The 15060-nt window shown below is 34.2% G+C and overlaps 2 protein-coding genes across 2 annotated transcripts; both read left to right on the forward strand.

The window, feature by feature from the left end:
* The first annotated feature begins 186 nt into the window (after nucleotides 1-186).
* On the forward strand, nucleotides 187-9804 carry LOC117789417 (NADP-dependent malic enzyme). Its single transcript, XM_034628440.1, has 8 exons — nucleotides 187-460; nucleotides 5093-5288; nucleotides 6326-7208; nucleotides 7282-7448; nucleotides 8027-8179; nucleotides 8246-8540; nucleotides 8675-8839; nucleotides 9699-9804. Exons 1-8 carry the CDS (start codon nucleotides 444-446, stop codon nucleotides 9719-9721), a joined length of 1899 nt encoding a protein of 632 aa, XP_034484331.1. The 5' UTR covers nucleotides 187-443; the 3' UTR covers nucleotides 9722-9804.
* Nucleotides 9805-11347: 1543 nt separating this feature from the next.
* Nucleotides 11348-13620, forward strand: LOC117789418 (serine protease grass). The gene is made up of 6 exons (XM_034628441.1): nucleotides 11348-11487; nucleotides 11565-11737; nucleotides 11812-12025; nucleotides 12083-12131; nucleotides 12851-13044; nucleotides 13100-13620. The coding sequence occupies exons 1-6, from the start codon at nucleotides 11418-11420 to the stop codon at nucleotides 13522-13524; spliced, it is 1125 nt and encodes a 374-aa protein (XP_034484332.1). The 5' UTR covers nucleotides 11348-11417; the 3' UTR covers nucleotides 13525-13620.
* The last annotated feature ends 1440 nt before the right edge of the window (nucleotides 13621-15060 follow it).

Genomic DNA, 15060 nt, shown 5'->3' on the forward strand with positions numbered 1-15060 from the left:
TCAAGTGTTTAACTAAACTGCGCGCCAACTGACCATTTTTAGCTCCGAGTGGTCGTCTGATTGTGGCGGTCGGTCGATAGACTCTAATTCAGCGGTAACTTAAATTGCTTCATCGGGCAACGCTGCTTTCCATGTGCGCTTACCAACACTGCTTCAAATCACAGCCGCGCGCAAGTTTCCGCGTTCGTTTTATTCGCATTCGGCATTCGTTCATCATTCGCCGACAGCTTCGCGACGTTGTAATTTCCCGCGGCGCGTTCAATACTCAGTTTTGTTTGTTGGGGAAAATCTTAAGGGTGTTTGGTCGTTATTGTCGTGTGTTTCTTGGCATAAACCATAAAGTATTATAATACATTAGTGATAAGTGTCAAACAAAAGCAAAAATAGTCAATAAATTCAAACAGTTAACACAACAAAAGCAATTTAGGAAACACAAACGCGAAATGTTCTCAAGACCCAGGTGAGCATTATACATACATACATATATAATTATGTGAAAGATTATTAATATAAGAGTTGCCAAAAGGAATTCTGCGTTGCTTGCAACTATTTTCGTACATGTGCAAATTGACGGATATTATGCAATTCTCAATTCTCAATTGTCCATCTCTCTCATACACACTTTTGGCGTCCCAGCTGTTTTTGCCAGTGACCTAGTCTTTCTTCCTCTTCTGCTTTGTAGTATCCCCCTCCCACTCCCTCTCACCATCCTTCTGTTTAACTTTGGCTGCGCAGAGCTTTCGTTTTCATTGGCACGATATACTATACACACACACACACGTATTCTCACTCACTCACACACATGCACACCTAAAGTCCCGTCCCTTTGATAGTGTTAGTAAAAAAAGGGGCAGCGAATTCGCACATGTTTTTGGCATTGACCTAAGTTTTCTGCTTTTCGCTTGTTCCTCTGCTTCGTCTTCCTTTAGCAGCTGCTTCCTTTGATATTACTTCCTCTTTCCCCGTTGCATAAGTGCAGATCTGTTTTCGTCACTCCGTCTGTAATTAAATAAACAATATGCAATTAGAAAACTAAACTAAACAAAAACAGCTGAAAAATCAATACATAAATAATGGCTACAAACAAACCTTCATATATATACAGTTAGTCAGAAAAGTGTGTTGACAAAGTGAAAATTCTCATATTTCTGTGTATATTTTTAAAAATAGCTACATTTCATGACTAAGATTTAATATATACATAGTATAGTATAGTTAGTAAAATGTTTTGTCAAAATAAAAATTCGATTAAATCTGTTTTTTTTTTTTTTAAATCTAAATTCAATGAAAATTATTTATCATTTTTTAACTTGTTTTTAGAAAATGAAATATGATTTGGCGTCTAAATTCATTCTGTATTTAATTTTTGATCTTAATTGTAACTTTTAAGTTTTCATTTTAAATCAAATTCTTATATCGTAATTAGTTGAAAAGAATACTTTAAACTAAATTCTGAGACTTTTCATTTTTTTGTAAAAAATTATGTGAAATTGAACAAAAGTTTGGACTTGTAAAGTGCTTAAATCCGAAGTCTGACCAACTTCAATCTGTAATAACTTGATCAAAACTGAACCGATTTTTAAGCGGAATGTCATTTTAGTCATTATTTGGCATTTTAATTTATTCTACATTTAAATATTATTAAATTCTTAAAAAAAAATATTTTCCTTTAAATTCTACTAGATATTGATTTCGATGCTAAGGGTCCCCCCTTTGAAATTTCGAAAATTCAAAATTTTTAATCTCAAGTTTTCACTTTTAATCAACTCCTTATATCGTAATTAGTATAAAGCAACACTTTTAACTTGATTCTGAGACCTTTCATTTTTTTGTAAAAAATCATGTGAAATTGCACAAAAATTTTGACTTGTAAAGTGGCTTAAACCGCAGTCTGACCAACTTTAAACTGTCATAACTTGATTAAAACTGAACCGATTTTCAAGCGGAATGTCATTTTGATCATAATTTGGCCTCTAAATACATTCTGCATTCAAATATTTTTAAATTCGTTGAAAAAAATTTTTTTGGCTTCGGTCTGTTTATATCCATGTCATAGTTATTATAAAACGATATCTTAAAATTGTAAAATGTTTCAAAAATGATTTGCTGTACTGTTACGTACCGGTACTGATACCGGAACCGAAAGAAAAAAACTGAAATAGAACCTTTAGTTTACCGGAACGTAACCTTTAGTTTTTTTTTTAATTTTTCACATGTTATTATTAGAATATCTTCATTGTTTTTAGTGCGATTATAAGAAATAAATAATTTGATTGATATTGATCAATTTTTAAAAAGGAGCTTTTATCTTTGACAAAACACTTATTCGGCATACTGTATGTGCTTTTGCTTCAACGCCAACGCAATTCATTTGACTCTGAAAATGAAAGACACCTTCATGTTCATGGACATGGACACTGTCTACGATTCTATATGAATGTGAGAGTTCTTATGCCAAATTCTAAATTTATAAACCTAAAGAGTCAATACATCTATCCGCATGTATGTATTTACAATAACAAAAACGTGTGCTATTATTTTGTTTATTGTTATTGCTCTTTTTTGTAATTGTTTTATTTTTCATTTTCGTTGCCAAGTTCAAAAGTTTTTTGTTTCTTTTTTTTTGCTCTGCAGCTTCATCACTTTTCGCCCGTTCTCCTTTTCTTTCTTCGCTCTTCACTTTTCCGTTAGTTACGCCACATTCCAAAATCTACACATCTAGGCATAACACATCCGAGTACATTGACTTCTATTTAGCAAAGGTTTCATGACTTTCAGATACTTTTTATACATACATATATAATTATGTCATGTGTATACACTTACGTACTCGTAAGTACAGTGACTTTCAGCTTTTTTGACCCACTAATTTTTCATATTACAAGTTTTTAACGAATTTATCCAACAATGAAAAATATAAATAAATACAATCCTAAGCTAAATAAATATTTGATGTATATTATATTTGAATTAAGCTATAAAAACAAAACATAAATATAAATATAGTGAGTGAAATAAGCTGACAGCCACTGTACATTACTAATTAGCCGTTGCACAGAAAAGTTGTCCTCACGATATCAAATTGTGATGTCATATATAATAATCGTTGTAATTATATGTGATTGTTTATGCAACACTAATGCGGAAACCTTGATAACATATTATTATATTATATTCTATTTTCGCAAGAAATGCATTTATAAATATATCAGGGCAATATTTTCTTGTATGTGCAAAGCAAAATATATACTTCAATTATTATTAAGTACAAATAAATAATTACTTAACTCTTACTATGATAATTGGAATCGAATATCAGCATGAACGTAAATAACTCAATGTATTTGTTAAAAAATTTGCTTTTCAAAAGGAAAATTATGCAACTTTTAGCTGCTTAGCTGAATATGAATTGAAATAGAACGTTACAAAAAATGTATTTAGATTTTAAATAAATTAGAAAAAGGTAAATTTTATTAAATAGTTTAACTCATATTATCACAAGCATGCATTTGTAATTACAGGCAATTTGTTACTACAAATTAATTTCAATAATAATTTTAAAGTGCAGGAATTAAAGTGTTTATCCCACACTTTGGTTTTTTTAGAGAGAAAAATTGCAGTTCCAGATACATATATACATTGTAATTATAAAAAAGAATGTGTATCAATGATGGAAAAGTACAAATATTTATTTGTTCAACTCGAATATTGCGATATGTATAATTTCTCGTCATGTGTTTGTCGTGTAAACATAGTAATAGATACGAAATTATTTACGACACGCAATTTGCATTTGTATGCGTGATAAGATATAGAAGTACAAGCATACATATGTATGTATATATATTTTTTTTTTTGTATATGCGAAATATTTGAAGCACTTTAAGCTCATGTGAGCACTTCTGGCATTAGTTTTCTACAAACGGTAACAAAATGACGAATGGTGATAATGATACCAAGTTACCCCCCCCTCCTCTTTCCGATAATTAGCAACCAGAAGTGTGTACACACTCATAACGCAAGGCAGCAAACACGTCATAAGCGCGTGGGTCAAAATAAAAAACGCGTCACTAACGAGTTTTGATAGCATTTTGGAAATTTGTTATGTGACCATAATCCCATAAATATTGATAGGGAATTGGGTTCTATCAATGAATCGCTAACAAACAAAAAATTAGTCACAAGGCACCAGCAATTAGCATTAATTATGCAAAAATCATCAGCAAGATTTGTCGTCATGCTCCGAATCGGAATCGGAATAGGAATCTTATCGTGCCTCCATAGTAAATAATGCGGTTGTTGAGCTTAGTTGAGCGGGCCCCTCACAGCCCCCTATTTCCTCCAAAGGTTCCAGCTGTGCGATAAACAACTAGTAAAAACACTACAGTCGGGTGTGCTCGACTGTGAAAGACCCTGTAATTATTAAATAACAAAGGAAATTTTGTTAAAAATCAAGTAATGTAATTAATGACGCATTAAAATATGTCTAAGTCAGGGAATTCAAAAGTATGAAGAAGTACAGCCCAAGAATATTGCATTGAATGCAAATATCTTAGATATCTTAGATATTATCAATTTGTATCAAGATATTTAACTCGTATTTTTATCTAAATATGATAATTTCATTTTTTTTTTATTTTTAATACTAAATACACTTTTTATCTTTCGTCTTTATTATTAAAATTTAAAATAAAAATGGAATACATATGCCAAAATTTCAAAAACTGCTAATAAAAATTTGAAAAATACTAAAAATCCATTATTTTGTATTTATACTAATTATTAGCTATTTTTTTTGGGATATTTTAACTCGACTGTTGATGCTGATAAAGAATATCCATAGGTACTTAGTGGGGTCTTTCTGCCTTTTACGCCAATTTCTTTTGGGAAAAACTTAATACCACCTTGGTACTTTTAAAGTACAGGGTATAAAAAGCAGCTGACGCTGGCCTTGGACTTGGCTTTGCTTTGACAGTCGCATGTTATGTCGCATGTCATATGTCGTATATCGTACATGTTGTATGTTTTGAGGGATCAGCGACTGACTCAATTGCCACAATTGCAATAACACACTTAATTCCGCCTCTTGCAGTTTGTGTGGCAATATCGGTAAATTGTACCGCAGTGGAACTGCAGCAGTAACGACAACAACAACACCAACAACAGCAGCAGCAACATCGGCGCTGGCGCTCTGCGATGTTCGTGGATATCATGAGGTTGTCGGCGACATCATCTGTCCCTCGCAAGTTCGCGGCATCGATCACATTCGTGATCCTCGCTTGAATAAGGTGAGTGTTTTTTCAACTATTATCTATGGAAACCAAGAGCTGTAACAACTAAGAATAAAGTTTAAACAACTTAAAAAGGATTGAACAAACTTGGAATACAAAAGCTAGCATATTCAAATATGTAGAAAAACAATCAGAATAACTGTTAAGAAATCTTTCATTTCTTTGAACTCTCTCTTCAACTGTCATAACTTTATAAAAACTTAACCGATTCTTAAACGAAATACCATTTTGATCATTATTTGGCCTTTAAATTTATTATGCATTCACATTTTGTTCATTAAGAAAAGTGAATGTTTTTCGACTTTGCCAGCCAGAATCCGCTTTTAATGCTAAGGGTCCCCCCTTTGAAATTTTGACAACTGAAAATTTTAAAACGCAAGTTTTTACTTTTAATCAACTCCTTATATCGTCATTAGTATAAAACAACACTTTAAACTTGATTCTGAGACGTTTCATTTTTCTGTAAAAAATCATAAAAAATCTGACAAAAATTTTGACTTGTAAAGTTTCTAGGTCAAAGGTCTGAGCAACTTCAAACTTCTATAACTTTGTCAAAAGTGGACCGATTTTCGAGCGGAATGTCATTTTGATTTTCATTTAGAAAAGTTAATATTTTTCGACCAAGCCAGCCACAATCCGATTTTGATGCTAAGGGTCCCCCCTTTGAAATTTTGAAAATTGAAAATTTTAAATCCCCAGATTTCACTTTTAATCAAGTTCTTATATCGTAATTAGTATAAAACAACACTTGAAATTTGATTTTAAGACATTTCATTTTTCTGTTAAAAATCATGCTAATTTGAACATAAATTTTGACTCGTAAAGTTGCTAGGTCAAAGGTTCGGCCCACTTTAAGCTTTCATAACTTTGTCAAAACTGAAGCGATTTAAATGCGGAATGACGTTTTGATCATAAATTGGCCTCTAAATTCATTCTGCATTTAAATTGAATAAAATTCATAAAAAAAATATTTTTTGCATTTTTATATAAATTCAATATTCATACAATTTCTGATATGCATGTCTTTTTTTCAGGGCTTGGCCTTTACCCTCGAGGAGCGTCAGGTGTTGGGTATACACGGTTTGCAGCCCGCACGCTTCAAAACACAGGAGGAACAGTTGCAGCTGTGCAAGATCGCTGTTGATCGTTATACGGAACCACTCAACAAGTATCTGTATCTGAGTGATTTGCACGATCGCAATGAGCGTCTGTTTTTCCGCTTTCTCTCCGAGAACATTGAGGATCTGATGCCCATTGTTTACACGCCTACAGTTGGTTTGGCCTGTCAGCGTTTTGGATTAATCTACAGGCGTCCTCATGGTCTCTTTGTCACCTTTAATGATCGTGGCCACATCTTTGATGTCATGAAGAACTGGCCAGAGCCGAATGTCCGAGCGATCTGCGTGACGGACGGAGAGCGTATTCTGGGTCTCGGTGATTTGGGCGCCTGTGGCATGGGCATCCCAGTCGGAAAACTGGCCCTGTACACGGCATTGGCTGGCATTAAGCCACATCAGTGTCTGCCCATTGTGGTGGATGTGGGCACCAATAACATTGATCTGCTGGAGGATCCTCTCTACGTTGGTCTGCGACAGAAGCGTGTTGTGGGTCGCGAATATGACGATTTCATTGATGAATTCATGGAGGCTGTGGTGAAGCGTTATGGCCAGAATACACTCATCCAATTCGAGGACTTTGGCAATCACAATGCATTTAGATTTTTGGATAAATACCGCAACGAATACTGCACCTTCAACGATGATATTCAGGGCACAGCTGCCGTTGCAGTCGCAGGATTATATGCCTCAAAACGCATCACTGGAAAGTCCTTCAAGGATTACACTTTCCTCTTTGCCGGAGCAGGTGAAGCGGCCATTGGCATTGCCGATCTCGTGGTCAAGGGCATGGTTGCCGAAGGTATTTATTTATTTTTATTTATCTAATGTCGATAACAGTTTAATAAAAATGCATTTATTTTTTTTTAAATAAGGTGTTCCCATCGATGAGGCTTATAGCAGAATATTCATGGTGGACATCGATGGTCTCTTGACCAAATCACGTAAGGTGGGCAGCTTGGAAGGCCACAAGGTCAACTATGCCAAGGACATTGAGCCCATGCAGGATCTGGAGCAGATTGTGGCGACTGTTAAGCCAAGTGTAAGTCAATTTTTATATATAACACAACATTTTTACTAGATTAATCTACATACAAGAATTACGATACAGTAATATGAATTAAACGAAAGTTCTTATTTTAGTCGCGATTATTAGAATCCGGGAAAAGCATCAACTTGTTTATAATTTAACTATACTATAAGGTTCTTTTTTAATTCTTATATTTAATTTTTACCTAATAACTGTCCAAACTAAGTTAATTTTTTTTTTTTTAATTACACAAGATTTTTAATGAAAAACTTAGGTTTTCTTTTTACATTTTTAATTTTTTTTTAAATTTGCAGATAAGAGTTATTCTAAAAATTAAACATTAAAGTTTGATTTTTAAGAATTTTTTTTTGGTACTTTTACAATTAAAAATTAAAAATATTATTAATTTAAAATTTTGTAGTGAACAAAAAAATGAGTATTTCTTAATAATGTTAATTAAAAAATATTAAATTAAATTTTTATTTTTTATTTTAATTAAAATGAAGATTAAACGATAGAATTATTTTCAATGTTTTGATTTAATACCTCGAAAAATTGCATATTTTTAATCTGCAATGTTCATTCCACAGGTTCTCATTGGCGCTTCGGCCTGTGCGGGTCTCTTTACGCCCAAGATTCTGCGTACCATGGCGGACAATAATGAGAGGCCCATCGTCTTTGCTCTCTCGAATCCAACCAGCAAGGCGGAATGCACTGCCGAGGAGGCTTATCATAATACAGATGTGAGTGGATGCTTTTTCAAATTCTTGAACAGTTTCTTGAATAATTTCCCTGTTTCTTCTGTTCAGGCACGCGTCATCTTCTCATCTGGCTCGCCCTTCCCACCGGTTACCGTGGGCGACAAGACATACTATCCGGGTCAGGGCAATAATGCCTATATTTTCCCTGGCGTCGGTCTGGGCGTTATCTGCACGGGCACACATCACATACCCGATGATATGTTCCTGATTGCCGCCCAGGAGTTGGCCAACTTTGTGGAACCCACTGATATTGAGCGTGGCTCCCTGTATCCTCCCCTGCAGAGCATTCGTGATGTCTCCATGAATATTGCCATTGGTGTGACCAAGTGTGCATATGACAAGGGTAAAAATCAATATATATATTTTAGCTAAAAAACTATCATTTGAATTTATTTGAAATGTTGCAAAGCAATTGTTTTATAATTGTCAATGAATTGTTATTTTCCATTATTAATGACACATTTTTTGACATCTTAGGACTGGCATCCACCTACCCAGAGCCGCAGGATAAGCGCAAGTGGCTGGAGGATCAGTTGTACAACTTTAACTATGAGTGCTCGATGCCTGTGACTTGGACCTGGCCCCGCATGCCCTTCATTAAGACTCGTGATTCAGTGCCCACCAAACTCTATGGAAAAAAAAGTGATTAACGTTTTTCTTTTTCTTTCTATTTCTCCTTAATAGGTGAAGAGAGTCCGCTAATTGCCGCAATCAAATAATTCAAGCGTATTCAGTTCGATTGATGGCACCTCTGTTATGCATTCTAACAACCCACTACTACTACCGATCACCGATCACCATCAGCACTACACCCACACACACTAACCAAGCATTGGCCTAATTACTTCTACTTCTCACGGCTGCAACGGTTTATACTATATCTCTATATATACTTATGACTCGATTCGCCACGTTGTCTGTTACAAATGTGTCCAGTTCAAGATCAAGTTACAAATCTGATGATCCAGAGGCTTTGGGCATTCCCAGCTCTAATTGATGATATTGTGATTAAACTTACTCAAAATAATTGTTAGTCATGGATTCAAGCTGACGAAACGACGTGTGCGATGATTAATTTTATGTATTTTCGATATGTTCATTTAGTATTAAATCTGTATGAATTATCATGTTAATTGTTATGTGAACGATAACGACTATGTATTCCCATTTAAATCGTATCTCACAACTATTGTTCTATTGCTATGCTTTGTTATTGGTTTTTCCTATAATTTGTTGAATGTAAACTAAGTTAAAATTGGCTTGCTGGTATTAATTTCCCACTATCTACCTCTCATTCTATCTCTTGCTTTAACTCTCTCGCTTATTGTAACTATTTATCTATCTATCTATCAATGCTAGTGTTACTAACCAACTGAATGCGGCATTAAGCGCGACACTTGCCTGATTGATAACTGCTTTGAAATCTCTTCAAAAGTACAATTTTAAGTTTAACAATTGATTGATATTGATCTCTTGCTATTTCCCTTTCGTTGACATGTAGAAGAGAACGAAGAAATCATTTAAATAATTCAACCCACACCGACCGCATATAAACCATTGGCAAATACTATATAGACAGCAGATCGGAGAGATACTGCCTGCCCATCATTAAATGAAAGTTAAATCCAAGAGCAGCCGTTGACCTTAATAATTTACTTTAAACTAAACTACAAGTTAACCGCTTAAGTTTTAATTTAATTCACATATGCGAGAGTCTAGCGTATATACACATACATATGTCTATGTATTTATGTATATATGACTATAGTAATTATTATGTTTGTTGTTGATCCATGTCTGATATTTATTAAATAGCCATTTAATAGCCTTGTTTTTTAATATAATTTATATTGTTACAAAAGTCAATTTTAATTTATCATATACTATATGAGTAGATAATACTTATAGAAACCTAAATGCCAGATATATAGATAAATTGTACAATTGTTCAGCTAATGTGCGATAAACAATAAAATACACAAATTAATGGTTATTATTTCAATTGTGTCGCCTTTGCACTTTGTGGTGAAAACAAAGGGGCGTGGCTCCATCGAAATACGAGTATGATAACAACGAGTTTCCGACTTCCGCGATAGTTTTTATAATTCTCTATCAATTAAAATTTTTTTATTAATTTTTACACTCTAATTTGGGTATGTATTCGTTTTCTTTTTATCAGTATTAAAATTATTTCGAGTTTATCTATACTTCAGCAATTTAGCCAACATGTCGTTGGAATAATATGCAAAGTATTGCCGATAAGCAAATGTGGGCTGTACACTAATATTATAAACATAATAAACTATTGGAAATAAAAAATGATCATGCATTTTAATCATTTAAATGTAGGATATTTTAACTTCAGACTGATTGTTCACTAAAGAGTGTTATCTAGGCTTAGAAACTGGGCTTAATCTAGCGAATGCTAAATTATTTTATCGGAAATTGGAAACTTATAATTTAATATATTTTATTTAAATTGTATTCAACTTAAAAAACTTTTTGACGTTGGAATGTAATTGTTCTTTAATTTTAAAGTTATTTTATTGTAGTTTATAAATGTTAGAACAAGCTAAAAACATAAAATTAATAATGAGATGTATAATGTTAAACAATTTTTTGCACATTAAAATTAATCATGTGCATATTTAATGAAATGCACACGTTTTTCGTATAGCTTGTAGGGTATTTCAACTTTAGCGTGATTTTTTTTCTACCTGGTAGTTTTTTATAAGGCGCTGAGAGACGCTGAATTAAGATTCAGATTTCGATTCTCTTCTGTATTGTGTATGTAAACAAATGCTAAACGAGTTGATTGATGAGTAAAACATTGATTCTTAGTAAAAAAAACAAACATTTAAATGTTTGCAATAATTTTTGATCATTGATAATGATCAAATAATTATAGAACTTGATTTAATTGCCTCAGAGAGAAAGTCAAACACTTGAGAACATGTTTCCCAGCTACTTAAAAAGTGGTAAAAACCAATAAAAAATGCGGGAGAGAGAGAGATGAGCTGAGAGAGATTAGCTGAGAATTAAAATTGGAATCTAAATCGAGTTGAGTCGAGTTGAGTTGAGTATATTCGCATGAGTACTCGTATAAAGTGAGTGTTTGGAGCGCAATTCTCGCAGTCGCGCTTGGAGCGCCAGTTGAGACAGTTCGAATTAATAATAGTGCGGCTTTATCTACACAATCTCAAGATCAGAAGTTCTCAAGATGCCTCGTTGCTGCTTCCTCGTTGCGTTCCTCTGTCTAGTCGTAGTTGGCGCTAGATCGGCTCAAGCAGGTGAGTTAGAATTGTTCCCAAGACTTGTTTTGTTGTTTTTCCGTATATATTAATTGCTTGCATTGACGTTAACTCAGCCTACGCCGATGATTGCAATACCCCAAATGGAGACAGTGGTCAATGTATGCCATTCTCCTCCTGCTCCGACATTGAGCAACAACTTCTGAAGGCCCAAAAAAGTGGACAGGGTCTGTCTCCAGAATATGCTGGCTATTTAAAGAATGCAGCCTGTGGCGAGTTTAACAATGTGGTAAAAATCCCCCTCGACTCAATATATTCCATATGTGTGCATCTCATGAATTTTCCCCCTCCACGGATTTATAGGGACACTTTTGCTGTGCCAACAATCAAATTCAGCACAACTCCAAGGTCATGAAGCTATTTAAAAGTAGCAACTTCACCTGTGGAACCATTCTCAGCCAGCGTGTGTCCAATGGTTATGAAGTTCAGCTCTCCTCCAGACCTTGGATGGCTTTGTTGCGTTATCAGAGCATTGGCCAATCTCGTTTCCTCTGCGGTGGCACTCTCATCTCAAATCGTAGGTGCACTTCTCATTTTCTGTTACCTTATCTCCTTATCTAATAGTTCTCCTTAGGTTATATTCTGACCGCTGCACATTGTGTATATGGACTGGAGGATCAACTGTGAGTATGCAATAATATTGATAAATAACACTAAAAGTTCAAAAGTGGGGGAAGAAAAATTTGGAAGATTAAAAAATATGAAATAAATAATAAATATGTACTTATAAATAAATTAAGAATATTTCTTACACAAAAGTATGAAAGTAAATTTAAGAAGATAAAAATTAGACAATGTGCAATAGTTTTAGTTTTAAAAATTATACAAAAATAATTATAAAAAAAAATTTTTTTTTGAAAAAAATTGGAAAAACTTCAAATGAATTGTTTATTAAATAACAATACTAAAATGTCTCATAAAACATAAAAGATTTTCATACTAAGACTTGATATAGTGGTCCGATTTGAAAAAGAAACAAACTTGACCTGCCTGCAATATAGAGGAATCTACATACCAAATTTGGTGTAACTAGCTTTTAAATTGTTCTTATAATTTGGATGTGAATTTTTTTTTTTTCGATTTGTGGGCGATGAAGGGGGTGTGGCCGAATTTAGAAAACTTGATCTGCTTGCAATATAGAGGAACCTACATACCAAGTTTGGTGTCTCTATCTCTAATAGTCTTTGAGATCAAGGCGCTCATACAGACGGACAGACGGACAGACAGACGGACAGACAGACGGACAGACAGACGGACAAACGGACATTGCTATATCGACTCGGCTATTGATGCTGATCAAGAATATATGCAAGATTACTAATTCAAGAATACTTTATTTTAGTTACGAAATTCGACTGGGAGAGCATCGCATTTCCACGGAGAGGGACTGCAGACGGCAGGGACGCAAAGAGAAGTGCGCTCCGCCAGTGAAGGATGTGGGCATAGAGAAGTTCCTGCTACATGAGAAATACGATTCCAGGCGCATTACAAATGACATTGCCCTGCTGCGTCTGAACTCCAGCGTGACCTTTGAGAGTAGGATATTTTTTTAAAATAATTTTAAGTAAATAATAACTCTCTATATTTGTAGAACACGTCAAGCCCATTTGTCTGCCTATCACGGATAAACTGAAGCAAGAGGCGGAATCTCTGTCCAATTACTTTGTTACGGGTTGGGGCACCACCGAGAATGGATCCTCCTCGGATGTTCTGCTGCAGGCGAGTGTTCCGATCCAGCCCCGATCAGCCTGTTCCCGTGCCTATCGACGTGATGTCCTGGACACTCAGCTCTGTGTGGGAGGCGGCGACCTGCAGGACTCCTGTAAGGGTGACTCTGGAGGACCGCTTCAGGCCCCCTCCCTCTACCTGGATGAGTACAAGGTGCGCATGGTGGAGTTCGGCATTGTGAGCATGGGCGTCACTTCCTGCGGACAGATCAGTCTGCCGGGTATCTATACCAATGTGGCCCCGTATGTACAGTGGATCACAGACACGATGGCCAGACATGGCCTATAAATAAGCAACTTACTCCAACATCTCTAACAACTTTGATCAAAATATGTTGAAACTTTAGCTATAAGAAAATACATTGCATTTGTGCTAAACAACTTATATAATTGGTTTTTATTTTGTGTAAATATCATATAAAAAATTATTTAAGCGCCCAGAGAAATCTAATAAGAGTATAAGAGAATCAGTTTATTCTTCTAAACGATAAAAAACTCGTAAATTTATTTATTTTTAATTTATTTTCTCAAAGATTCAAAATCTAACTTGTGGGGTAAATTAAAAGAGAGTTAAATTTCCAAGTTTTACTTTACTTAATTTACGCATGCGCGGTTTATATAAAAGATTGCGTCATCTATTGATTTTTTAGCGGATATTAGCGCCATCTAGTGTGAGGATAATCTAAGCTCAACATGTTTGGCAACAGTTGATTACTGCTGAACGCGTAGCTAAGACATAAACCCATTACATGAGTTCGTTTTTCAACTCAAATGTCATTATTAGTATCTAGATATGTAGCTAGAGTTCGCTTAATTTATCTTTACTAAGGTCAACGGCCACATGTCGATTTAAGTTAAGTCTTGGGATTAATTTATGATTCATTTAAAATTCAATGATAAAACATAAACTTTTACTTTAGATGAGATTAAAAAACATTTATTAATCAGGGAAAATTCCAAAAAAGGAGCATTTGAGAGAATGAAATTTATAAATTATTAGCGCCCTCTGCTGGTATTCGCTATATGCGCAACATTTTTGTCAACTGTTGACTTTCTAGAACGCGCTATGAGTAAGAAGGCGCCTATATTCAAAATATGTATTTGGAAATTAATTACAAATTTTTAAAATTAATATTTAAAGAAGTTCAATTATCAAAATGTGAAATTACAATCTAAAATTTGATTGTTTTCCAAGCACTTTGTCTACACCATGAATTTCTCAAGACAAAGAGGAAATCTGAAGTTTTAGGGAGGAATGTGAAGTGTACAAATACGAGTACTAACACTTTTCCATATAAGAAGAAGATGGACTTGTGTTAAGTAAACATGTTGTGCATTTAAACGAATTAAATGTAAACAGTTGTGAGAGCATCTTCAGATTCTCAAGACATTAGTGGCTTCTTGTATTTATATACAAACACATAAGGATAAATGTACATATGTATACAAATATAAATATGAATTGTGAGAGGAATCGCAGGCATCATAAAAAGGGAGTTTTGTATTCGTTTTGTGGCCTTGACGCAGCTATAAAATGGAGGAAAATTGAGGGTGATTTTCAATCAAGGAAAGAGAGAGGTGTCTTCTAACCTTAAGTTTTACTTGTGAGTTGCAGCTTCTTTTAAACTTAACCAACTTTTCCACTGGCAAAACATTTTTCATTTAAATGCAAAGTCAAACTCATGTTTAATGTTTCCTTTAACTTGTTTCAAAGTTTTCCATTTTCTACAACAAACTATTGTAAGTGCATAATTTTTTTGTGTATTAATGCAACTCTAGCTTTTAGATTTTTACATTTTTATATTCGTTAAATTTCACTTAGGAT

Source organism: Drosophila innubila (assembly GCF_004354385.1).
Source record: "Drosophila innubila isolate TH190305 chromosome 3R unlocalized genomic scaffold, UK_Dinn_1.0 2_E_3R, whole genome shotgun sequence".
Taxonomy (NCBI): Eukaryota; Metazoa; Arthropoda; class Insecta; order Diptera; family Drosophilidae; genus Drosophila; species Drosophila innubila.

What these genes read in the sequence shown, in the direction of transcription:
- LOC117789418 (XM_034628441.1), top strand. Translation starts at nt 11,418, where the DNA reads ATGCCTCGTTGCTGCTTCCTCGTTGCGTTCCTCTGTCTAGTCGTAGTT. An exon ending in TGGCACTCTCATCTCAAATC is followed by an intron (nt 12,026 to 12,082) that starts GTAGGTGCACTT and finishes AGTTCTCCTTAG; the next exon opens with GTTATATTCTGACCGCTGCA. An exon ending in CTCCAGCGTGACCTTTGAGA is followed by an intron (nt 13,045 to 13,099) that starts GTAGGATATTTT and finishes CTATATTTGTAG; the next exon opens with AACACGTCAAGCCCATTTGT.
- LOC117789417 (XM_034628440.1), top strand. An exon ending in GTGATCCTCGCTTGAATAAG is followed by an intron (nt 5,289 to 6,325) that starts GTGAGTGTTTTT and finishes TCTTTTTTTCAG; the next exon opens with GGCTTGGCCTTTACCCTCGA. An exon ending in CAAACTCTATGGAAAAAAAA is followed by an intron (nt 8,840 to 9,698) that starts GTGATTAACGTT and finishes GTTGACATGTAG; the next exon opens with AAGAGAACGAAGAAATCATT.